The sequence below is a fragment of the Vigna umbellata genome, chromosome 6 (genome assembly GCF_029865625.1).
Source record: "Vigna umbellata cultivar VRB3 chromosome 6, Vumbellata_1.0, whole genome shotgun sequence".
Lineage (NCBI taxonomy): Eukaryota > Viridiplantae > Streptophyta > Magnoliopsida > Fabales > Fabaceae > Vigna > Vigna umbellata.
The window spans coordinates 20,308,801-20,336,179 of record NC_142170.1 but is presented as its reverse complement, the minus strand read 5'-3'; the positions used below and the strand labels follow the sequence as shown (position 1 = coordinate 20,336,179).

Genomic DNA, 27,379 nt, shown 5'->3' with positions numbered 1-27,379 from the left:
GAGTAGGTGAGAATTTTTCAAAGGATAAGAAATTTGATAATGGGTAAAGTGGTTGTTGGGTGCATGTTCTAGTTCCCTTTCTAAGGGCAATGGGTAGGTCAAGAGTTTGGTCCACCTGCGCTTCTAGATTTTTAGAAACAAATTCATTAGAATCATTGGAATTTATAGGATTTGAAGGTGTTACCTCATGCATTGATAGTGGTTTGGATTCTTGGACATTGCCCGGTTCTAGAATGGCCTTTTCTCTCTTTGAACATACCAGATTTTTCCCAAATTTTCCGCCGCCATCAGGTGCAGGTCTCGCTGGTTCAAGTGCAGGTTCAATTCTTCCCTCAATTTCAGGAACAACAATGCCATTTGTACCAATTTCAGGTCCAAACGTCATGTTTGGGAACATGAGAGTCTCATCTTCCTCTCTTACATTCTCCCCCTAAAGATGAGGCTGTTTGAAGTAGCTCTCTTGTTCGTTGAAGGTGACATCTCTTGACACATAGAATTTTTTGGAAAGGGGTTGAAAACATTTGTACCCCTTTTGTGTGGTAGAGTACCCTAAGAAAACACATTTGACAGTCCTAGGATCCAATTTTCCCCTTTCATTACTATGAACATGTACAAAGGATACACACCCAAATATTCTAGGTTGGAGTTTATTTGTAGGGTCTAAGTGTGGGTAGAATGAGGATAAAACTTCCATGGGACTTTTTGAGTTTAAAACTTTAGTAGGTAACCTATTGATTAGGTAGGTGGCAGTAAGAAGGGCTTCCCCCCAAAATCTATTAGGAACATGATTTTGAAAAAGTAGAGCTCTAGTTTGATCTAAAAGGTAACCATTTTTCCTTTCTGCAATCCCATTCTGTTGGGGTGTGTTCACACATTAGGACTCATGGACTATCCCTTCCTTTTGGAAAAAGAGTTTAGTACAAGATTAAAGTAGTCCTTGGCATTGTCAGACCTAATTCTTTTGATACTGACCCCAAATTGATTTTTAATCATCGAGACAAACTGGACAAACACAGAGCTAACTTCAGATTTTTGTTTCAATAAAAAAACCCAAGTCACCCGGGTACAATCATCAATGAATGTTAAAAATCATTTTGCACCTGAAATATTAGGAACATATGCAAGACCCCATACATCAGTGTGAACAAGAGAAAACAGGAAAGGATTCATCTTGTTGCTAATGGGAAAAGGTACACGTTTGTGTTTCGCAAACTCACACACCTCACAATGGAGACTCTCCACATTTAAATTTTTAAACAAGGGAAAAACAATTTTATAATTCGAAATGACGGATGTCCTAGCCGGCAATGATAAAGTTGAGCTTTCTCTTTGTTGGTCATGGTGGATTTAGAGATGAGACTCTTGTTAGGCAGATTAGGATCCTCCATGTAATATAGGTCATTCCATTTTCTAGCATGTCCAATCGTCCTCCCCGAGTTCTTGTCCTGCAATATACAAGTGTTGCTATAAAAAAACAACATTACATGAAAGATCTTTGGTGAGTTTTTGTATAGAAATCAGGTTGGTAGATAGTTTAGGGACATGAAGGACATTTTTTAAAGTCATAGATGGACTTATTTGGACGTCTCCTTGTCCGGCTGCAGTTATGAGGGTTCCATCTGTTGCAATTTGAGATAATATCTTTAGAATCTTCCTAATTAGAGGAAATAGATACATAATCTTTTATTTTATTTTATTTTTCCTAGTTTTCCTATTTCCCTTTTTAGGAGAACTAGATTATTACAAATAGAGGGTATGAGAATGTATTATTATGATTTGAGAATAATAAAATAAGTCTTATTTTCAACTTGGTGTAAGAGCTCCTGATCTTGGGGCTCGATTCCGCTGCAACAAGTCGCACCGCCGTCGCTGTCCGACCTCCGCCACTGCCGCCGTCGCCGGTTGGGGTCGTTAATAGGGTAGAAACGTGCACCCAACACCGGCGATCACAACGCCGGGAGTCGCTCCGTGAGAGGAGCCGCCACGCGCCGCCGTCGTCACAAACAGGGTCGCTGGAGCCCCCTGAGTCTATTCCTAGGGTCAGTCACGATTCATTTTGACTATATTTGAGTAGATTTTAGTTTTATGTTTTGCTCTTTTTTCTCGGTGTGACCCACTCGCCGTTGCCGCCACAGAAGAGTCGCCGAAGCCTCCTGAGTCTGTTTTTAGGGTTGTTGATGACCCGTTTGGCCTATATTTGAGTAGATATGAGTTTTATGTTCTGCTCCTTTTTTTCTCGGTGTGACTCATACGCCGTCATCGTTTTGGACACTCTTGGTTGCGTTCTACGGGATGTCTGAAGTAAAAATTATTCCTTTGAAAGCAATGGATGAATCAATGAGTAAGCCCTTTAGATCATGTACTCTGTCCATAAAAGGTAAGATTTGCCTCAATACTGTTGATCATGTGTCACAAGGTATTTGGATCCTTGATTCGGGTGCAATTGATCATATGACACCTTTCAGTGTGTCCTTCGACTCATATGGTAAAAGAAATAAAGAACAACTTATTACAGTTGCGAATGGTCAGGGTATACCTATATGCGGCTCTGGGAATATAATTTTGGACTCATCTATTGTATTAAAGGATGTCTTACATGTTCCTTAATTAGCTAATAGTCTTATCTCTCTGCAAAAACTCAAAAAGGATTTAAATTGTTTAGTAACATTTTTTCCAACTTATTGTGTTTTTCAGGACCTTACCCAAGGAAAGACAATTTTAACTGCTAAGGAGCAGAGTGGGTTGTCTTTTTTAGGGTTTAATGACCAAAGCAACACAAAAATCATGAGTCAACAAGCTACATCTGAGACGTGGGCAAAATCTCAAATATGGTTACATCATCAAAGGCTTGGGCATCCTTCATTTAGTCTTATCAAGTCCTTGTTTCCCCACTTGTTTACCAAAGACTTATTTGGGTAGGGGCTCATATGGTCAGTGGCTCCAGAATCTAATATCTAGTAATGTGTAAATGGTGTATCTGAAACATTGAGCCCAAACAAAAGTGGAAACTTACCAGAATATGTCAAGGAGCACGTACCTGTGGGCTTCTCCAATTTACTAAGGATGGATCTTACGTGTTCTATCTCTTCATGATTCAACTGGACAAGTTCTTCACCTTGTCCATTAGCAATGTATGCTTGCTCTTGCCCTCCTTTTTTCTGTGGACCTCCTTTCGGTCCCCATTCTCAGCTTGGGTTTTTCGGCCCCCATTCTCGGCTTGGGGTTTTTCCATGTAATTTCCAGCACTTTTCCCTTGTGTGGTGCGGCATGTTACAATGGGTACACCAAATCTCCTCATGTTTTTTCTCCATACTGGGAACCCAGTTTTTCCTCTAGTTGGCAACCATGATTGTTCCTCCTTCAACTATCATTGCAGAGCTTTCGATGGTTGAAGTCTCCAGCATCAACCCTCTTTTGCTTTCTTCACTCCGGATAATGGCTACCACTTTATTAAGCCCTGGGACTTTCTCTTTTCCCAGGATTTGAATTCGGACTTGGTCATACTCAGGATTTAGGCCTACCAAAAAATCATAGACCCTATCTTGTTCAATAAACTCTTTTAGAATTGTTGAGTCTTCTGAACACTTTGCTTTTATAACTCGATAGTGATCCAATTCCATCCATAGAGACTTGAGTTGATTGGCATATTATGTAATGGATTTGTTTCCCTGTTTGGAAGCCACGGTTTTCACTTTTACATCATAAATTTGGGCAGCATCCTTGGCCTTAGAGTAAGTTTGTTCGACCGCCTCCCAAATTTCCTTTGCTGATTTCAGAAACATGCAGGTATCACTGATTGCTGGGACCATTGAATTCCACAGCCACGCCATGATCATGGAGTCTTCTTCATCTCATGATTTGAATTTGGGACCAGTCTCATCAGGTGCATCACCCGTTAGGTGACTGATCTTCCCTTTCCCTTTCAAGATGGTCTTAATGATTTGAGACCATTTGAGGTAGTTCTTCCTATTTAACCGATAAGCGGAATGAACATTTGCAGTTCTCCAACAGTCTGGGGTCTGTCCCCCATCTCCAGATTCACGACTTCAGCCATACCCAGGTGCGATCAAGGTAGAGAGGGTTGCGCTGCAATGAAGGCTTGTAACAAGGCCTAAAGGTGGCGCAACAATGAAGGCTGCAATTTAGGTTAAAGGTTGCGCAACAATGAAGGCTGCGGTTTAGGTTTAACGCCACGGTCAGAGACTCCCAAGGATCGGGAGCTCTGATACCATCTCAAATTTAGAGGGAATAAAATTCTTTCTTATTTAATTAAGAGGTTATTAACCTCTATATAAATACATAAGTCTGCAGCATATTTTAGGAAATATGGACTGCTAATTCTAAGGGATAGATCCCCTTGATTACGGGATCAATCAAACATAAATGAACCTAATAAAGGCATCACATAACTATTACAAAAAATGCAGCACATCAAATATAAAACTTCCTAAAATACACCATGCCAATGTCTATCACGTCAATCACGGTTTCTTACAATTCCGCTTCTGGGGGAAGAAAAACAGGCATTCGACTTGGAGGATGTTCGCCGACGCTCTGACACAGAGGTTTGGCAAACTAAATCGGGGTATCGTTCTTGAGAAAATGGCAGCGGTACGACAGGAGGGGAGCGTCGACGAGTACATCCAGGAGTTTGAAATCCTGGTGCCACAAGCATCGGGAAAACCAGATCACTCCTCACTCTTTGTCTCTGCCGATCTTGGAGCTAGCGTTATAAGTGGTGTTGAGGTTGCGGGGGCTACTAAACGAAGATCAGATACTTCCTCGTTGATTGATGATAAGTTGGGCCTTGAGTTGACAGTGTGGAACAGTGATCTTCCTCGCTATCACATAGTGATAGAACAAAAAGTTCCTACAAATATGGATGAAGCACTTGAAGGTGAGTATAATACCCTTATAGAGGATATGGTATTGATTGTTGCTCATAAAAGTGAACAAGCCATGAAAATGTCTCTTGAAGATGGTTTAGAATATGGCCTCAAGATTTAGTGTACTGCACGCACTGAAAGCAGTAAAGAAACTTAACAAAACATTTCTGCAGATAGACCATTTGATGCCAAAAGGGACAGTTCCATGAAAAAAAAGCTTGATGAGGAGATTTTGAGCCCTCAGGAGAGGAGGGTTATGGATTGGCACTTTGCTCACTTGGAGTATGGTTGTGCTGTTTCACTTAATGATGTTTCTCTTCCCTACTGGAATCTAGATAATGTGTATGGGGGTTTTGGAGGAGATCATTGTATGATTAGAGGGGGTTACAGTTCCGTCGTTGAGTATCTGGGACAAGGGATTACAATTCCCTTGAACCACGTTGTAACAAATGTGTCATATGGTATCAAGGAGCCTGGTCAAAGTTATAAAGTCAAAGTTTCTACAGCAAATGGCAATGAGTTTTTTGGTGATGTTGTTCTTGTTACTGTTCTACTTGGTTGTTTGAAGGCTGAAACTATACAGTTCTACCCACCTTTTCCAGAGTGGAAATGTTCCTCTGTTCAGCGTCTTGGTTATGGAGTTCTAAATAAAGTGGCTTTGGAATGTCCTAATTTACTTTGGGATGATGTTGTGGACTGCTTTGGAGCAACAGTTGAGGAGAGAAACAGTAGAGGTCACTGCTTTATGTTCTGGAATGTCAGGAAAACAGTTGGGGCTCCTATCTTTATTGCATTAGTGGTTGGTAAGGCAGCCATAGAGGGTCAAATCTTGAGCTCTTATGATAAGGTTAAACATGCATTGAAGGCATTATCTGAATCTTCCCTTGCTAAGTCCATTTATGAAATGCTGGAAGTTAATAGAATCTAGGAAGAATGGAAGACATTGGAGGAGGATTTGCCACCACCCAAGCCTCCAGACCTGAATTGGAGGGCGCCATCTGGGAAGAAAAGAATTACATCAAATAACAGTTTCCTGACTCCAACCTTGACGACAAGGTTGATTTTGAGGGGTAGGGTAATGTTAGGAATAAACGAGGGAATTAATCTAATACCGAACAATAAGGCAGGGGGAAGTGAGGCCGAATCGTGCATGAGAGGAGAAGCCGAACATTAAGGCAAGTGAGGCCGAACGATGCATGAGATGAGAAGCCGAACATTAAGGCATGAGGGAAGTGAGGCCGAACAGAGAGGTAGTGGGAAGCGAGGCCAAACGGTAAGGCAGTGAGAAGCGAGGCCGAACAATAGAGGCTGACTGTTTTACCAATTAGGAAGAGGCGTGAGAATGAGATACTATAAATATTCTTCCTATAACTCTATTCATTAGGTTATTTTCTTTAGAGTATAGACTGGGCATATTAGCCAGTGGAGGAAGATAGGCTTCCTTGGGGGATATTATACTTGTATTTTCGATACTTCACTGAAGCAATAATACATACATACTTTTCATTTTTGTTGTTCGAGTGTTGAAGTGAGAAGAGGTGATTGAATTAGGTTATTTGCATAAAGTAACCTAACAATTTTGTGGGATTGAGTTAGACTTAAAGTCCACTTCTTAACATGAGTCTTGAAGAATATATTATCCATCACAATCAGTTGCTTGTATCTTCGTTGTATCTCATGCTCTTTCAGGTCATCCTAATCTTACCAAAATGCATCTCATGCTTGTTAAGACAAGATCGTTTAGAGATAATAAACTGTCTAACATCTTGGAGTTTTGAAGTTTAACAAACAAAATTTAACGAAATATCGTTTAGAGATGTATAGCGTCTGGACATTGTGCACATCAGAACATTCTTACTAAATGTTCATAAGAGAAACCATGATGTGTTAAGTTAAAGAATTAAAACAACAATCAACAAAAACGCGTCTAGTGAAAGAAGTCATAAATGCTAGAAAAAGCTCAGACTTGCATTAAACGCTTATTATACGAAACATGCTCCGAAGCCTAATTATGAGCTATTGCTCTAGAGGTGTATGAATTGTTTTGGATGACAATTATACTAAATGATCTTAAAGTGGCATGTGAAGAACTTGTAATCCTTTATCTTAAAGTGGCCTTATCGCTACTTCCTATGTTCCATTAGGACTTCAATTAGCATATTTGTTTACAAAAGGTATTCCTACTGAGCAATTTCATGATCTCACATTCTAGTGGGAATGATAGATGTATTAAATGCAGTACTGAAAGTTGTTGGTAGGATATTAAATTATTAAAAATAGTTAGAAGATTCTAGAGATATAATTATTACTTTAGGGTTTGAGTTATCTATATATATATATTGAATATACTATTTCGAATCAATTGAATACAAATCTTCTTTCTTTTATATTAATTCTTTCTAGTAGTTTCAAACAAATAAATTCAAATTCTGAACAACTCTTTTATCCTAAACAACCAAAAATCAGAAGAAAAAAAATCTCCAACATAGTCTTACTGGATAAGAACTAAATTCATACCAAATGTTGGTACTTGGAAAGCATCCCCTATGACCAATTGCGTCGATGGTTGCACTAAGGTACATGGAGGAAATGAAATGGTGTCCCTGCATTTCAGCATGCAAATGGTACAATTTGGTTACATAATAACATATTAACTATGTAAGGAAATAAGGAATTATTTTATTGATAACAATCTCATAAATTACCTTGTCGTACTCTCACTAGTAGTGATCAAATTCTTTAAAAGAAGGAAATAAAAATATGTCGAAATCTATGGAGTGAATCTGAGGATTTTTTTCCCTAATCACTATGGAGATATTGAAGATATTTTTATCCTTAGAAGAAAATAGTTTCTTTCTTATTCAGTCTCATTAATTATATATATATATATATATATATATATATATATATATATATATATATATATATATATATATATATATATATATATATTTTGATTGGATAATTTACGAAGTAAACAAATCCTTGAGATTTTGGGATTCATAAGCCAGTAATAAGACCATGATACAACCAATATACAAAATTAAAACTAGCTGGAGTAAAATTTGAAACTTTCTAAAATATCTCAAAATAAAATCTAAAACCTCTTGAAATATTTCCACACTCCTCTTTAAGTTGTTAAATAAGTGTTCTCTATTCTTGGCTTGGATATCATTCTCTCAAAGTTAATGTTGTTCAGCCCATTCTTGAGTATGTCTACAAGTTGTCCTTGAGTACACACATATAAGGTGCAAATCAAGGCAATATCAAGCTTTCCTTTGATAAAATGTTTGTCCACTTCCATTTGTTTAGTTCTATCATGTTGTAAAGGGTTGTGAGCAATAATGATTACAAACTTATTGTTACAATATAACCTCATAGACTCACCCCAATTTATCTTTAAGTCTTCTAGTATAATCTTTAGCCATAATAGTTTACATAATCTTTCCGTCATTGCTCGAAATTTCGCTTTGACATTAGATCTAGCTACAACATTTTGTTTTTGGCTCTACTAAGTTACTAGGTTTCCACCAAGGAAGGTGCAATATCCAGTAATTGACCTATTATTCATAAATGAACTTGGATAATCAAGAACAGTATATGCCTCAAGACTAGCGACCTATTATTCATAACTGAACTTGCATAATCAAGAACAGTGTATGCCTCAAGACTAGCATTGTTCTTACTGTAGAACGAAATTCCACTTTCTTGTGTCCCTTTTAAATACTAGACAGTTTTAAAAGCAACTTATAAAAGTACTTCCTTTGGTTGATGCATAAATTGGTTGAATAGACTCAACAAAAGCAATATCAGCTGTACTGTGATAGAAAATAAGTTTCCCCACAAGTCTTTGGAACAATTCACTATCCACACCAACATCATCCTCCATACTTCTCAACTTTGTATTTGGATCAACATGTGTACTTGCTAGTTTGTAGGCTGTTTTACCAATTTCCTATAGTAAGTTTGATAAGATTATGAATGTTTATGTTAGGAGGAAGGTTGTAAAAGATAGGTTGTTACAGGTGGTTTGGGTTGCTATAGTCTCCTTAGTGGGACGACTGTATATAGGTATAGTTGCACTAGTGCAAAATAAGTCCTCCACGTCTCGCGTTCAACATCAAAATAGAAAAAAGCCAACATTAAATTTGACCAGTCACATTGTTGTAAATAAATGTTCGAAGTATAGATCGGAAATATCATTTTTCTGACGTCAAATGGGCATATGATGTCCAAAATCTCAAATTTTGAATCCAATTGATGTTGGAAATTCACTTTCTCGATTTTATATAGTTGCATGAATCATTACAACCTAAATAGAAATGACCCTTGGGCTGTTAAAATATAAATTAGACGTCGAAAATCTAAAATTCTGACGTCAATTAGGTCTTTTGGTGAGGATGTTTTTTGTTAGTTTGAAAGGCTAGAAAAGATTAGTTGTATCTTGTGTGAAGGAAAACATTTTCCCTTGGTTGTTTTCTTGTACTCTGGTTATGGTGAAAGAATAAATACCTTTTCAGTGTTGGGTGTACGTAACACTGGTGTTTTTTGGTGTGCAACTGTATGTTTTAGGTTCCTTTTAATCAAGAAACCTAACATTTGGTATGACTTGCCAAATCAAGAAAAGGAAGTAGCATGGAAGGTAGAGTGAATACACTTGAAAGATAGGCCAACGAACAAGGAAAGACAATGCAAGAAATGAGGGAAAGTATCCAAGAAATGAAAGAAATGATGCAGAACTCTAAAAATCATGAGAGGGGATCAAAAGGTAGTCAGAATTATGTTAATTGAGGAAGAAAGGGACAAAGAGAAGAACCAGTTTAAGAATTAGAGGGGAAGAGGAGGAAATTCAAAAGTGTTGGATGAAAAAGGTGGAATTACCCACTTTTGAAGGGACAAATACGATGGGGTGGATATAAAGAGTAGAAAAGTTTTCCAAAATCCAAAACATTTCATCAAAAGAAAAACTCCGCCTAGCATTTATTAGTATGGTAGGAGGGGTTGGCCATTGGTTTAGATTATGGAAAAAGAAGTGTTGAGATTGTTGATAGGGGGAGCACTAGTTTAGTTGAACCCACAATCTCAATAGTATATGTGTTTTTGATGATGACAACACATAATTAATAACACATGAGTATTTTGTGTTACATGTTCTGTGATTACATGTTATATGCTTTTGCTTACTGTGATAAATCTGTATAAGTATATTTGTGTTGTTCATTGCATATCACTGTGTGTTAGGATACTTTATGCGAGTAACCTAAATTCTATACTCTCTTCTCACTCAAACACTCGAACAATAGAAATGAAAGTATGTATGTATGTATTATTGATTCTGTAAGGTATAGAAAACTACAAGTGCAATCTCCCCAAGGAAGCTTATCTTCCTCCACTGGCAAATATGCCCAGTCTTTACCCAAAAGATCATCCCCCCTGAACAGAAATAAAAGAAGACTATTTATAGTGTCGCCTTCCCGTGCCCTAACCTTTCTGATAACCCAATCTACTTCCACTAAATACCGTTCGGTCTATACTTCCTCCTTGCCTGACCATTCGGCTTCTCCTCTCACACCGTTCGGTCTTGCTTCCCTTGTCTCTATTCGGCCTCACTTCCCCCTTGCCTTACCTAACATTACTCTACCCCTAAAAATCAACCTTGTCCTCAAGGTTGAAGTCAGGGACCTGTTAAGTATATTTTCTTTCAGATTTTCCTTCCCCTTCTCATTCTCTTCACTGCAGTAATTTTTTAATGTCAAAAGACGATCCATGAGCGCCATCCAGCTATCAGCTGCCAAACCCATTGCATTACTTGGTTGGAAACGAATTTTGAGGAATAGTCTAAAAAGTTCATCCTGAAGTTGCGTGGTTGAAAATGTACTAGGCTTTTTAACACTAGAGTCCAATTGGACAGATTGGCAAGGGCCAGAATTTTCCATCCAAGAGTCACTCTTTCTGAAATACTGTAAAATCTGAGGATGTTTGGGAACCCAATATAAATCTCCATCAAAATCACCTCCAACAATTTCATCTGCCACTGAGCGAGTCCCAACACACGAGAAAAAAATTTCATACTTGCTATGTCCAACAAAAGATTCTAACTTATCCCCATATGTGGTGCACATTATGTGAATGTCGCCAACATGTAAACTTGGATTTCTGTAGACCAACACATCCCCGGTAATTTGGTCATTCTCATGTATTATACAATCTTGATCCTTCTCTAGGCATCCAGTGGGATCCATAGTCCCCATTAAATAGAAACAATCAGGCATATATAGCTTCCCTCCTCTAAGCTTCTTGCCTTCTTCCCTTGCAAGTATAGACAGATGATATTGCAAAAATGGCTCATCCAGAGGAATTCCATGGTGCCATTATTAATGGATGCTCTGAGTGCAACACGCTCATTGGAGAAAACATGATTTGCATCTTCCAAATTACTCTCTAGTAGAGCCTTGAAGAATTCATTTGGCACTCCTCCATAGCTCAAAAGTTTAATCATATTTTTAGATAAATAAGTTCTATTTGGCCTGATGCTTGTGTTCACTACCTCCAAAAAATTTATGCTTTGCATATTTAGATTAAGGTCTTTCTCAACTTCAATCATTGAATGCCTAACTTGTATTGTTCTATGAAGAAGCTTTCTGTTAACCAAAAGAGTGCCCTGAATTGTGCGATCTATGTGAAAGAGACGACAATGAATCAACAAAGGCGGTTGATGTGTGCTCAGCTTCAGCGTCATTTCTCCCATTCCCTTACGCACATCCTCCAGATCCAAGAGATTGTTAATTTCCTCATCTTCTTCGTCTTCCTGCCCTCCGCTGGCGTTGAGAGATCCCTCCTGTCGCACCTCTGCCATCTTCTCGCAAACGGTGCCCCAATTTAGTTTGCCAAACCTACGTGTCAGAGCGTCGGTTAACATCTTCCAAGTAGGATGCCTAGTTTTCTCCCGCCAGAAGCGGAACCAATAACGCGTCAAACCCCCCTCCATGCATCTATAGAGGAGCTTCATCTTCTCCTTCTCCGTCATGCTCTAGAGGTCGAAGATTTTCTCCACCTTTGCGATCCAGCTCATGGGATCCGTACCCTCAAAAGTAGGTAGTTCAACGTGCTTCCTCCAACTGCGTCAAACTTATCCTCTGTCTTCTTCTGATTCCTCCTTCGAGTTTTCTGGCGGTCTTCGTTCGCGTCCAGCAGTGAAGGACTCATGACTTCCTTCAGAGCTCTGATGCTGGTTCCGGATTCGTCGTTCTCGAGCGCGGCCAAATGCTTGGAATTTGCGAGTTACCGCTCTCATCTCCGCTTTCAACTCTTCTACTTTGACCATTCGTCCCTCTATCCTTCCTTCTAGTGCGTTTAGTTTCCCCTCCATTCTTCTTCTTCACGCGCTCTGATTCCTCCTCCGATACCGATCTGGTAGGTCGGACCAATTGTTAGGTTACTTTATGCGAGTAACCTAAATTCTATACTCTCTTCTCACTCAAACGCTCAAACAATAGAAATGAAAGTATGTATGTATGTATTATTGATTCTGTAAGGTATAGAAAATTACAAGTGTAATCTCCCCAAGGAAGCTTATCTTCCTCCACTGGCAAATATGCCCAGGCCCAGTCTTTACCCAAAAGATAATCCCCCCTGAACAGAAATAAAAGAAGACTATTTATAGTGTCGCCTTCCCGCGCCCCAACCTTTCTGATAACCCAATCTACTTCCACTAAATACTGACAAATTTCCCATCCCTGTAATTGATGAATTATTGGACGAAGTAGGATCGGCTATACTATTTTCCAAACTAGACTTAAAATCTGGTTACCACCAAATTCAAATGAGAGACGAAGAGATTCCGAAGACAACTTTAAGGACACATGAGGGGCACGATGAATTCTTGGTCATGCCATTTGGGTTAACCAATGCCCATTCTACCTTTCAAGCTCTTATGAACAAGGTCTTAAAACCATATCTAAGGAAGTGTGTGTTGGTATTCTTTGATGACATTCTAATCTATAGTCCGGATGAGGGAAGCCATCAAAAACACCTCAAATTGGTGCTTCAATTGTTGCGGGAAAATAATTTATTTGCAAATTCCAAGAAATGCAATTTTGAGCAGCAAGAGTTGAGATATTTGGGACACTTGATTTCGGGAAAAGGAGTTTCGACAGACCAAGACAAGGTTAATGAAATGATAAAATGGTCGGTTCCGAAGGATTTAAAAGGGTTGAGAGGATTCTTGGGGCTCACGGGATATTATAGGCGATTTGTTAAAAATTATGGCAAGATTGCTTGGCCACTCACACAGTTGCTCAAGAAGGACAATTTCAAGTGGGGAAATGATGCTCAACAGGCTTTTGAACAGCTCAAGGCTGCAATGACCACTTTACCTGTCTTAGTTATTCCGAATTTTGAGAAATCTTTTGTAATAGAGACAAATGCTTTTGGCAAGGGAGTAGGAGTTGTGCTAATGCAGGAAGGCAGACCCATAGCTTACATGAGTCAATCATTGTCAGATAGAGCTCAACGTAAGTCTATCTATGAGAGAGAATTAATGGCTATAGTGTTGGCTATTCAGAAATGGAGGCATTACTTGATGGGTAGCCATTTTGTGGTGCTCAGGGATCTGAAAAGTTTAAGATTTTCGGGTGATCAAAGGATTATGGGGGAGGAGCAGCATAAATGGATTTCAAAATTAATGGGTTTTGACTTTGAGATAAGGTACAAACCTGGTTGTGAAAATAGGGCAGCAGATGCCCTCTCTAGGAAGCTACAATATTCAGCACTTTCCACTCTACAATTCAATGAATGGGACGGGTTGGAAGATGAAATTCAAGCTAATGCTAGATTAAGGGGGATCATCCAGGATTTATTGAAACAACATGATTCAGATCCGGGGTTTCAATTAATAAAAGGAAGATTGTATTATAAAGGACGGATGGTAATAATAAAGAACTCCTCCAAAATTCCTCTAATACTTAAGGAATTTCATGATTCAGCATTGGGTAGGCATTATGGATTTTTCAGAACATATAAGAGAATTTCTGGATTATTATTTTGGGAAGGGATGAGAAAGAAATACAACAGTATGTGTTGAGCTGTGCAGTTTGCCAACAAAATAAGTATCAAGCCTTGAACCTAGGTGGGCTGTTACAACCTTTGACAGTACCTACTCACACTTGGTTCAACATTTCGATGGATTTTATAGGAGGATTGCCTAAAACCCAAGGGGTTGACACCATTTTAGTGGTCGTGGACAGGTTAACCAAGTATGCCCATTTTATAGCTATTGCTCATCCCTACACTGCTAAGGACATTGCTGAAATTTTCATCAAAGATATTGTCAGGCTGCATGGGTTTCCCTCTTCGATTGTGTCTGATCGAGATAGAGTTTTTATCAATCATTTTTGGACAGAACTATTTAAAATGGCTGGCACCAAGCGGAAATTCAGTTCTACCTATCACCCTCAAACGGACAGGCAAACTGAAGTGGTGAATCGCTGCTTGGAGACCTACCTTTGGTGTCTCACTAGGACTAAGCCTAAACATTGGCCTAAATGGCTCAGCTGGGCAGAGTTTTGGTACAACACTAACTACATTTCATCTACTAAAATGACTCCCTTTAAGGCTTTATATGGGAGAGAACCTCCAGTATTAATTAGAGGAGATATGATACAGTCTTCGGTGGAGGAGGTCAATAGGCTGCTGGCAAATAGGAATCATACGTTGGATGAGTTAAAAGAGCATCTAGTACAGGCCCAAAACAGAATATGCAAGCAAGCCAACAAGCATCGACGAGAGGTGGAATTTCAAGTTGGAGATGTAGTGTATTTGAAGATACAGCCTTATAAATTAAAGAGCTTGGCTAAAAAGGTCAATCAAAAGTTAAGTCTGAGATATTATGGGCCTTACAAAATTGTGAGGAAGTTTAGTTTTGCTGCCTATAAACTGCAACTACCTTCAGGAAGCAAAGTGCATCCATTTTTCCATGTTTCTACGCTTAAGAAATCCATCGCTGCAACGATTACCAGCCAACCATTACCTTTATTTTTAGCAGATGATTGGCAATTAAAAATTCAATCCGCAGAAGCACTTGCTGTTAGAAGGAATCAACAAGGGGATCTTGAAATTCTTATTAGGTGGAAAGATTTACCAGATTTTGAAAATTCGTGGGAAACTTTATCTACAATCAAGGAGCATTTTCCTGATTTCCACCTTGAGGACAAGGTGCATCTTGTGGAGGGGAGTGTTGATAGGAACCCGAAAATAGTTAGGCCTAAACCCAAAATATCTAAGGTGTATGTTAGACAAAGAAGGAATGGCAAAGTAGGGGATCAAAATGGCAAGATAGCGAATGAAAAGAATCCTTCCATGTAACAATCTGAGATGGCACATTAGGAAAGGAGTAATTCTATTGTATGGGTATAAGGCGTGGAAAGATAGTGGAAGAAGGGAGGGCTGGAGTTGGTTGGGAATTGGGAGAGACTAGACACTCTCTAACTGTCTAGAAATATGTTTTTAATTGCTTTACAGATCTGTATTCTCTTCCTGGGATATGCACTTTGTTTTTCTTTAATAATAAAGTGACTATTCAGCTATTGTGTGCTTCCTTATTTCTGGTATCTATCACATTACCAAACTTTCTCCAAGAAATAGAATGTACCCAGAGGTAGATTTTCTGGTAGTAATAAAACCTACGGAGCCTATATCAATATATACTTTTAGGGTCAAAGTGCTTCCCTTTCTAAATATTTCTCCCTTTGGTGTTGGCAACAAGTATTGAAGAATTCTATCACCTACTTCCATGTGTCTCTTTCTTGGTTCATGTATAAACCACACGAGCTATGTAAGTAATGTCTAGTCTCTTGTGGGATAGATAAATAAGTTTTCCTACCAATCTTTTTACTTTCAATTTAATGATTTTGTTCATTAACCCCCAAAGTTCTACATCTTAGCTTACCTATTTCTTTTAAGAGATCAAATATATATTTTCATTGAGTTTTCCAAATCTTCAATTTCAAGTTGGGTTGCCAATTTTTTCGTTTTAGTCAATTTCTCAAGTATGATGTTCTTAGCTTTGCTTGTATCCTAAGAAACCATTACTACCTAAATCTCTCAAATTATGCTCTTGGAGATTACTTGAGACCATATAAGGCCTTCTTTTGGAGGCATATTTTATTCCCTGCACTATGGGCTTCAAATCCTGAAGGAATCTTCTTGTATGTATCCTTCTTCTAAAGCTCCATGAAGAAAGACCATTTTCACATCTACCTATTGTGAGTATCAATAAAAATTAGCTGCTAGAGTAAGAAAAACTTCAATTGCATTCATATTTGCCACGAGAGAGAATGTCTCCTCATAACAGTTAAGTTTTTTCATATCTTCATTTTCAAATTGGGTTGCCATTTTTTCCCTTATAATCAATTTCTCTATTTCATCATTCTCCTACAATAATCATATGATCAACTTAAATTTTCTTTGCTTGTATTCTAAGGAAACCATTACACTGTAAATCTCTCAAATCATGCTCTTGAATATTGCTTATATAAGGCCTTCTTTTGGAGGCATGTTTTATTCCTTCCGCTTTCGGTTTTAAATCCTAAAGGAATCTTCTTGTACCCTTCTTCTAAAGCTCCATGAAGAAATACCTTTTTCACATCCAACTAGTGTAAGTACTAACAAAATTGAGCTGCTAGAGTAAGAACAACTTGAATTGTATTTATCTTTGCCAAACAAGAGAGAATATCTCCTCATCATCAATTCAATGACTTAAAGTATATGTTTTTACAACCAATCTAGCTTTATCTTTATCTATTGTCCCATTTGCACCTTACAAATCGTTTTTCACTTGGTTTGTCAATAATCTTCCATGTTGAATTTTTTTCTCATGTATTTACCTACTCTCTCATGACTTGAGTTCAATGTTCACTTTTCATGGCTTCTTAGACCAAAGTAGGAATAACTATGGCTTCAATGGTAGAAATAAGGCTTCATTGTTTATTGAAATAGTGTCACGTGTGAAGTGAGGTTTGTAGTCACTTATACATTATATATTGGTCTTATGTCTACTTGTTCTGGGGTCTCCAATAATCCACCCATATGCTCAAGCATGTTGATCTCTAAAGTGGAACTATATATCTATGTTTGGTCCAATAGTAGATGACACGATTGGCCCAACAAACAACAAACATCCTTAGAATAGGTTTTAAATTGTAGATGACACGATAGGTCCAATAGTTTGATACTATTAAAAATGAATTTTCAGCCTAGCTCAACTTGAAAAAACTGACTTGTAAGGTAAGGTTTGTACTCACATATATACTTTAAATTGGCTTTAATTCTAATCGATGTAGGACTTCCAACACAACCCCCTCAACCAGAGGTATATACATCTCGAGTGTGAGACTAGACATTAATGGGTGGTCAGATAGTGGTCGATAACTCAACCTCATAATAGACCTAACAAACATTAAATTTTGCTAGAATAGGCTTTAACTCATGGCTCATGTACCATGTTAAGAAGTAGATTTTAAGCTTAACTCAACCTTACAAAACCAACTTATAAGATGAGGTTTCCGCCAACATATATACTTTAAATTGGTTTTATCTAAAGCTGGTGTGGGACTTTCAATAGATACCATGTTAAAAAAATAGTTTCTAATATTATTCATGGGGAAGCAATTGCTTTTAAATAGAATACATAGACACAATAACTATAAATCCTAATTTATGACAAATATAATATATCCCTACAATTGAGGATCAATGATCTTGTACAATAAATATAAAATATACTATCAGCCTATTAATTCTCCTGATTATGAAAGGAAAATATTAACTACATAAAAATCTAGGGATTTTAAAAGTACTATTTATAGATTGAGTATGTGATCCAAATCATGTAGTCATGGATTCAATCATTGCTCTCAAACAATCAAGTTACCTTTAATAGACTTTGATACTAGATATTTGATGAGTGCATATTTATGCCCACATTTATGTTTGAAAATTAACATTTTGATGGGATAATTGTGTTTAAATGGTTGGTTTTAAGTGAATTTGTGATGATTGAAATTATTGGGTTTGGGAAATAAAGAGACGTAAAAAGTAAGTTTTAGCGCATAAATTATTCTTGGATGTTCTAATGTTTATTTGTGCAGCTGAGAATATAAGTTATATTGGTCCAAATGTCAATTCAAGGCCCAAAATCAGATTTTATTTGGAAAATAATGTACAGATGGGCCAAACAGACAACTTTTACCCTTGCACCTCCCAATTTTCCTACATACACCCCTCTTCTCTTAAACAGGCCCAATACTAAGCCAAGTCAAACAGTAACCCTATTCTAAAAACACCTCCTAAATTTCCCTACCCATACCCCTCCTAAGCTAGACTCCACCAGATCATGCCACGTGTCCACATCCTCCCCACACAGATCTAGCCAACCATGTGCCGCCACCTCAGCCCTAACCCATGAGCATCATCTTCCACCTTCTCCACAGAAACCCTAGCCGTCAACTGCCGCCGCGCCGCTTCGCCGCCACAAGCCCCAGCGCCGCTCCGTCACCGGACAACCACTGCCGTGCCGCCGTCACCACCACGCCGCGACCTCCGTTCATCTTCTCCCTTCTCGAAACCAAATCGCGCCACCATCTCCATGCCGCCGTGAAGCCGTCGCACACTCCTTCATCGCGAAGTTCCCCACCATCGCACAACCATCTTCATCCACGCTTCAACGCACACCGCCATCTTCCTCGCTCTACCAGAATCGCGAGTTCTTCCACACGCAACCATCACCATCCAAAGCCGCCATTAGATTCGCAAGTTCCTCCACCATTCACGCTCATCACCATTAAGACCAGACGCGAGTTCTCCATGACCACCGCGTGCCGCAAGCTTCTCGGAACCTAATCGCGCCTCCATCAACGTCAATCTCCATCCACCATTACCGTAGCACCATGGAACCTGCATCAAAGCCAGACTTGCAAGAAAAGAAACCAAACAATCCAGCAGGCCGAAGCCTCCATGGTCTCGCGCAGAGCAGAATGGGTTCTCTCTTTCGCGGCAGCGGCAAGCCCTTTCCCCCAATTTGCAAAACCCTAATTTTGGGTGGGAAAGGGCTGACACGTGGCAAGCTCTCATTGGCCGCGCCCTTCCTCAGTCAAAGCTGGTCAACACTGTTTAAGTCTGGTCAAAGCTGATCAACAGGGGTTCTGGTGCAATTTTGGAGAATTCAGTTGGGGCTAAAGCGCAGATAGAGAAAATTTCAGGGCATTTGTGCAATTTTGGAAAGTCAGAAAAGATAAAAAAATAAAATTCACTTGTTGAATTAATTTAATTTGGGAATATCAACAGAAAATATCTTCCAAATAATGTTATAATTATCTAAATCTTTTAGTTATTTGGAAGATATAAGATAAAAGATTCTATCAACTGAATACTCAGAGTCCAAGCCCAATCAAGCCCTATTTAAAGAGACCCAGAGGACTTCAATTCATTCATTCTCTCATACTCCTCTCACTTTTCTTTCATCTTGTATTCAACTCCATTCATGGAGAGCTAAGCATCTAGGGTTATTCTGCTGTAATTCCATTATGGATTCTGAGGTTAGATTGATGTAATACGTTTGTTTATTTTGATTATTGATTTAAGTTGTTCTTTCTCTATGTCTTTCATCTCTCTATCTTGTTAAAAACGAAGATTTTTGCATCATAATATGTTTGAATCTACATGCATATTGATTATATGAGTTTTAGGGTTTCTAGGTTTAAATTGAGAATCTACTTTGATTTAATTTAGGAACTTTCATATGATTAAATGGTTTTTACTATCAATTGAGAATGTACTTTGATTGATTAGTAATAATTTCAATTATAATCAATTGAGAATTTACTTTGATTGATTAGCTTTTAATTTGGTTAGGAGATTTAAGAATAGACATGATTAAACACAATAGAATTTGATTGAGAATGTACTTTGGTTGAATTTATTGTGAATAATCTAGAAATGTTTTGCATTTGATTGAGAATTTACTTTGGTTAAATGCATGATCGCCCTCGAATTAATTAAGAATGTACTTTAATTAATTTGAAACTTAAACAATAATCAATTGAACAATTATCCGTGAATAACCGATGATGAATCTATCTTGGGAAAGCAGTGGAATTAGCCTATTTCATCGTAACTGTTTTTAAGTTTCTTATTTATTCTTTAAACACTCTTCAACCATTAATTTTATTCATAAGCATTGCATAGCATTCGTAAGAGTCACAGATATTCAAAAGCAATTCCGTGTTTGTTGGGAGACGACTCAGGGTTACTTCAACCCTGTCTACTTTCTTGAATACTACTTGGCAATACTGAAGTTGACTTGAAAAATAGTATTAATTTGATAGCTTCAACAACAGCTTATCAAATTTGGCGCCGTTGCCGGGGAATACGGTTAGTATTTTAAATATTTTGATTCTTATTTTGATTTTTTGTTTTTCTTTTTTATTTTTTTATTTTTATTTTTTTTATCTTTATTTTTTTTATTTAACGCACATACATTTAATTTAATTTGAGTTATTTTGTAGCCTTTAGTAATTCTTGTTTTAGCAAAAATCTTTGTTCTTGTTTTTGTTAAGAATTTCTCTTGAGAAAAACTTGAGGCTAGTTTGAATATACTCTGGCTAGGAAAGACTTGGTACTTAAGTTGTCCATTGTGACGCACCTCTCTTTCCTGGGAGTGGACCCAACAAGTCTCTCTTATCTCTTATTTGAAATCTTTATCTAAAGCAAGAACAAAAGAAAAAGAGAAGTAACAAAGAAACAACTTCAAGCAGATTGCGTAGTGCATGACCAGAGCTAACCCGGGAGAATTTTATCAAATTAACCCGGAAGTCGAAAGGAATTTGCGTAAGCTGCGAAGAAGATTGAAATTTGGGTGTTTTACTAAGGGAACACTTCCTACATCTGAAGTCATTCCACCTTCATTATCTCCCGTCACAAACATACCATCCAATCCTTTAACTGATCCTAACCCAAACAATATGGCACAAAGAACCATCGGACAGTTAGCCAGCTCCCACAATACAGCTATCCGAAGTAACATTGAATACCCTAATAAGGAGTGGGAGCTGAGACCTGACCTGTTAAATGCCTTACCAAAGTTCAAAGGGTTATCAAGGGAGAATCCACACAAGCACTTGAGACAATTTCACATGTTGTGTGAAAACTTTAGATCTCCCAGGATCACAATAGAGAGCCTTCAAATGAGAGCTTTTCCTTTTACTCTTCAAGGAGCAGCTCAAGATTGGTGGTATTATCTCTCTGCACGTATTACAAATTGGGAAACTATTGAAAGACTTTTTCTTGAGAAGTATTTTCCTGCATCTAGATTATCAGCTATCCGTAGAGAAATTCAAGATATAAGACAGAGAGATAGAGAGAATCGTAGTGAATATTGGGAAAGATTCAAGAAACTATGTTCTTCATGCCCTCAACTCCAAATGGAAGATTTTATTCTAAGCTTTTATGAAGGCTTAAGTCCTACAGATAGGTCATGGGCAGATGCTGCAAGCGGAGGATCTTTCTTAGACAGGTCACCAGAAGATGGTATAGATCTAATAGAACGGAAGGCAGTAGACAATCAACAGTATGGCACAAGAGAAAATTCAGTGACTTTGTTGAAGGGAGTGCATGAAATTGATAATGGTGCAGTTGATGGAAAGAGGATAGATGAAAGATTGAATAAGCTAGAAAGCAAACTTGACGAGATTGCAAGTTTGTTTAAAACCTCAACTCCACAAATTGCTAAGAAGTGTGGAATTTGCATTTCAACTAACCATTATACTGATGAATGTCCTAGCTTGGTGGAAACCACTGTGGAAAACCCATCTCAAGCTTTTGCTGCAAACATGATTGGAGAAAATAGACCATACCAGAATTATCATGACTCATCCTCCAATAGGTATCAGCAGAACATGCAACCTTATGTTCCACCTCAACAAAGGCAGCAATCTCAACCTGAAATGTCACTACAAGATTTCATGAAAACAATACTTGAGCAAAATTCAGAAATCAAGAAATCAATTGTAGATTTGACTCAGAGGGTGGAAAAATTAGAGGCTAAAGAATCAAACAAACTGCCTGCACAAACAGTGATCAACCCGCAAAATGTAAGTGCTATTTCTTTGAGAACGGGTAAGCAAGTAGAAAGCCCTGAAGGAGCCCAAGAGGATGAAGATAAGGAGAAAGAAGGAGCGCAAATTGATGACAATGGAGGACCGAGTGAACCATCACCTGAGACTACCACTGATAAATCCAGGTTAGTATCTTCTAACTCTTCTTCTAAAAATTCTTCTTCATCTTATTCTCCACCTCCTCCATATCCAAATCGGTTGAAGCCGAGAAACAAAAAAATGGAGGAATTAGATCAAGAGATCTTAAATACTTTCAAAAAGGTGGAGATCAATATTCCCTTGTTAGATGCTGTTCAACAAATCCCTAAATACGCCAAGTTTTTGAAAGAAATTTGGCGCCGTTGAAGCTATCAAATTAATACTACTTTTCAAGGCAACTTCAGTATTGCCAAGTAGTATTCAAGAAAGTAGACAGGGTTGAAGTAACCCTGAGTCGTCTCCCAACGAACACGGAATTGCTTTTGAATATCTGTGACTCTTACGAATGCTATGCAATGCTTATGAATAAAATTAATGGTTGAAGAGTGTTTAAAGAATAAATAAGAAACTTAAAAACAGTTACGATGAAATAGGCTAATTCCACTGCTTTCCCAAGATAGATTCATCATCAGTTATTCACGGATAATTGTTCAATTGATTATTGTTTAAGTTTCAAATTAATTAAAGTACATTCTTAATTAATTCGAGGGCGATCATGCATTTAACCAAAGTAAATTCTCAATCAAATGCAAAACCTTTCTAGATTATTCACAATAAATTCAACCAAAGTACATTCTCAATCAAATTCTATTGTGTTTAATCATGTCTATTCTTAAATCTCCTAACCAAATTAAAAGCTAATCAATCAAAGTAAATTCTCAATTGATTATAGTTGAAATTATTACTAATCAATCAAAGTACATTCTCAATTGATAGTAAAAACCATTTAATCATATGAAAGTTCCTAAATTAAATCAAAGTAGATTCTCAATTTAAACCTAGAAACCCTAAAACTCATATAATCAATATGCATGTAGATTCAAACATAAATGTGGGCATAAATATGCACTCATCAATATTGAAAAAAGAAATTAAAAAACCCCGAGAACATGTATGCCAAAACAACCAAAACCAAAATCAAATATACTTAAACAAAAGCCAAATCAAACATTACTACCCTTCGAAATGGGCTTAGGAGGTCCGACAACCTTGCCTGTGGCACAATAGAGAGTTGGTTTTTCTAGGCAAGGCACATGGACTACATACATTGATATTGGTGGTGGCACATAAGTATGTGTGGCAACTCTATTGATGATGCAATATTGGACCTTGTGATTGTTCGATGGGGATAAACCCATGTAAGATTTCAACTTAAAATCAATTGATATTAGAATGTAATTTACCAAAACACACACATACATATATATAAGTTGTACGCCGAGGATTGATGAAGGAAATGTGGAACTTTGCAACTAAAAACAACTAGGTTTAAACCCTCCGTTGGTCCTCAAGTTTGTATGAAAATCTCAGTTGGGTCCTCAAGTTTTTTTCTGTCTCAATTGGGTCATATTTTTTGTAAAAATGAACACATTTTACCCTAACCGTTAAATTGTAACAAACGGCGTTAGTTGGTGCTGACGTGTTGTATAGTTACGTGGAATTTTTATTACGTGGAATTTTTATTTAATTTGAGAAATTATGACATGGCAACCTTTATGACGTGGTGATGTTTTGACTAGATCCAGATCTTCTCCTCTCTCCCCCTCTGCTTCCTCCCCCATTGGCAACACCGGACTCAACTTTATTCTTTATGGGCTGTTCTCTCTGATGCTGATGCAGTCCAACACTCACTCACGCCATTGCCTACTGTCACACTCCATATGTCTTTCCATCTTCAAAGTTTCACCCTTTCCTTTCCACTTTCAAAACTCCACAGAATCTTCTCTCCATCACCTCATTCACAGGATTCATCATAATCGGAAAAGTGAAAAACAAATTGATACAAAGCCCTAACTGAACCAAAAAACTAATCACCCCAGGACCCAAATTGGTTGTGATAATACCCTTAGTTTCTTCCCCAAATGCAAAGTAACCTAAACCCCCAAACAAACCAAACAACACTGAAATCGATCCCATCCCCAAACCCAAAATCCTACCGAACTTCTCCTTATCCTTCGCTTCACTTTCCAACGGTAGAACCATCCCGATTCCCTCAAAAGCATACACAGCCACACCTATACCGTACAAAAACACAGACAAACCCCCGAAAACTTTCAAATCTGGCCTATTCTTAACGGAAACAAAAACATCCTCGACCATGACAACACTCTTCGCAACAAGATCAACCACGTCGGCGAAGATACTCAGCAGAGCCAAATGAGTCAAAGTGCGAACCGAAATCAGTCCTAACTAGAAGGGGAAGCAGGCCCAGAGGAACAGAACCTTGGGGGTGAAACCTAGGAAAACCGGTGTCGTTTCGTTGTTGGTGAGGAACGCGAGGGTGGAGGAAATGAAGATGAGGTAGCTGACGCAAAAGCCAGATTGGGAGAGGACGATCATGGCGTCGACGGCGAAGCGGCCCACTGGGCCGCAGATCGTAAAACCCAGGTCGCCAAAGGAGGCGATTTTGGTGAAGCCCGTTAAAGATTCTAGTTTGCGGCGCGTGTGGACGAGGAGCATCATGCAGTGGTAGGTGAGGAAAGCGACGGAGAAGAGCATGAGCAGACCCATGAGCCAGCCCGTTTGCTTGAAGCTGTAAGGGAGGCCCAGCACGCCGGCGCCGACGATGGAGATGAAGATGTTAGTGAAGGTCTTGGGATTGGAGGACAAAGGCGGAGCCTTCCCGAGGAGAGGGGTGTCTTCTCTGGGGTATGGTGGAAGGGAGTAGGAAGACGATCCAGCTTCCTTGGAGAACACCATTGCTTCTTTCTGTTACTCCACACTTCTCAATTCTCAACTCTGTTCTATCACAACAAATTAACGTCAATCGCTGCTGTTTCCTTGTCAGAATTTTGGCATATTGCTGCAGAGGGACTTGAATTTGCCATCTCATAATTTCTCAAATTAAATAAAAATTCCACGTAATAAAAATTCCACGTAACTATGCAACACGTCAGCACCAACTAACGCCGTTTGTTACAATTTAACGGTTAGGGTAAAATGTGTTCATTTTTACAAAAAATATGACCCAATTGAGACAGAAAAAAACTTGAGGACCCAAATGAGATTTTCATACAAAATTGAGGACCAACGGAGGGTTTAAACCAAACAACTACCATAAACTAACAATAAAAGATTAACAACTCCAAAATATTACGTGCTCTATTTTTTTCGTTTTTTATTATATTAAATGTAACTCAATTATACAAAACTAGCTTGCTAGGTGTGGTTTTCACCCACTTGTATATTATAATTTGGTCATATCTCTAGTCGATATGTAATCTCCAACACATCCCAAGTCGAGAGTTGATATCTCAAATGTGATAATAGATACTTATAAGTAGTCTAACCATGATCTGATAATGGCCTAATAATGGGGTAGCACAATAGATCCAACAAAGCTCACTACGATAGACTTTGATACCATCTTAGATAATGGCCCTAACTCAACCTCAAAATTGGATGAAGTTTGCACCTATTTATACAATATAATATAGAAAAATGTCTAGTCGATGTGGGATCCCCAACATTGTTGAATGGGGAAGACTTAAACATGACAAACATTTGAATTAGAAGTAACAAACATGAGCAACCACTAATCTAATACAATCTTAGAAATTGACCCTAACTCAACCTCAAAATTGGATGAGATTTGCACTCACTTATATAATATAACATAGTCAAATGTCTAGTCAATGTGGGATCTTGAACATTGTTGAATGGGGAAGACATAAACAAGACAAACATTTGAATTAGAAGTAACAAACATGAGCAACCATTGAGTAGTTATACAGGTAGAGTACAAAGACAAACCTTAAGAATACTCCTCCAACTATAATTCTGGTCAAGTTACTATGATTATCTCCTTGAGAGAGACTGACCTGCAAAGTTAATGAATTAAAAAAATGGTTCTTTCCTTAGAGAAGCTAGATATCACGGTATGGCATGGCAAAGGGACTATGAACAAGACAAGAAGTTCATATTCTTAAATGGCGTTTGTCATTTCAAAACAACAATTGAAAAATAAGTAAACCTATTTTAAAATCATCAAAAATAAAACGAACTCTCTCTCAGTATTTTCTTATGAACTGTTAGTTGATAACTAAAGATTTAAATTTATCATGCCAAACTCAGTTACAGAACATGTGTATTGTGTAAAACTTTCTATTATGTAATTGTTCCCCTTGCTTTTTGAATCCTTCAATTTATAAGGGAGAAAATATGAATAAGAATCTTAGAAAGTGAGGGTTTTAAGCCTCACTAATCTCACAAAACAAGCTTCCAAAGTGTTGTTTTCACCCACATAACAAACTATAATTTGGTCATATGAAATAGTAGAGAAGATTAGGAGAAATCTCCCTTATGTGTTTAACATACACATAGGGTAGTTTATTTATAATTTAAGATAAGGGTTAAACCCTAAATACAGAATGGGCTGAGCCCAATTAACATAAACACACAACTTAACATCTAACAGGTCACATCTCTATTCGAGGTGGGATATTCATAAGTGTTCCAATAATGGGTGGCACAGTAGACCAAACAAACCTCATATGATAAGCTTTGATACCATGTTAAAAAGCATATTTGGACCTAACTCAATCCTGTAAAATTGACTTCTAAGGTGATTCAATAGAGGTTTTATAGTAGTTGGCATGATAGGCCCATCAAACCTTAGTAGGATAAGCTCTCATACAATTTTTGAAAGTGAATTTTTGCCTAAATTAACCTCAAAAACAAGTTTCCAAGATGAGTTTTGCACCTATTTATATACTATGATTTGGTCACATTTTTAGTCGATGTGACATCTCCAAAACAAAAATTTTTATTTACTGTATTATAGGCTAATTACATAAATATAGGATCAATCTAAGTAATCCTAATTTTACCATAATCAGCATCAGAATACTCGATGAATCGATTGTGCTCATTTGTCTTCATCCAAAAGACCATTTTCTTGAGCTCATTTGATGTATCAAACAATCTGGCTCACTACACTTACTGCGAACAAGATATCTTAATAGGTAGAACTAAGGTAGTTCAGTTCCCTATCAATTGTTTATACTTTTTAGAATTTACAAATGGGTAGCCTTAATTTGGTAGGAGATTGACATTGGGATCTGTTAGATATATTATGTTTATCTTATCTTTATATTTTATCTTTAGTTAGTTTATTATTATTTCTTA

At 37.8% G+C, this 27,379-nt stretch overlaps 1 protein-coding gene and 3 pseudogenes across 1 annotated transcript in view; all 4 read right to left on the bottom strand.

The window, feature by feature from the left end:
• Positions 1 to 27,379, bottom strand: part of LOC124822322 (uncharacterized) — a 69,637-nt gene that overhangs the window by 10,412 nt on the left and 31,846 nt on the right. The window contains exons 13-14 of the mRNA XM_088092543.1: positions 26,006 to 26,073; positions 7,404 to 7,489 (exon numbers count right to left, since the gene is read on the bottom strand). Of these exons, the coding sequence (XP_087948669.1) occupies positions 7,404 to 7,489; positions 26,006 to 26,073 (154 nt within the window). The remainder of the gene's footprint in view (positions 1 to 7,403; positions 7,490 to 26,005; positions 26,074 to 27,379) is intronic.
• LOC148196933 (uncharacterized) lies at positions 1,411 to 4,054 on the bottom strand (annotated as a pseudogene).
• LOC124826094 (putative RNA-dependent RNA polymerase 5 pseudogene) lies at positions 10,493 to 11,913 on the bottom strand (annotated as a pseudogene).
• On the bottom strand, positions 23,936 to 24,364 carry LOC148196932 (amino acid transporter AVT3A pseudogene; annotated as a pseudogene).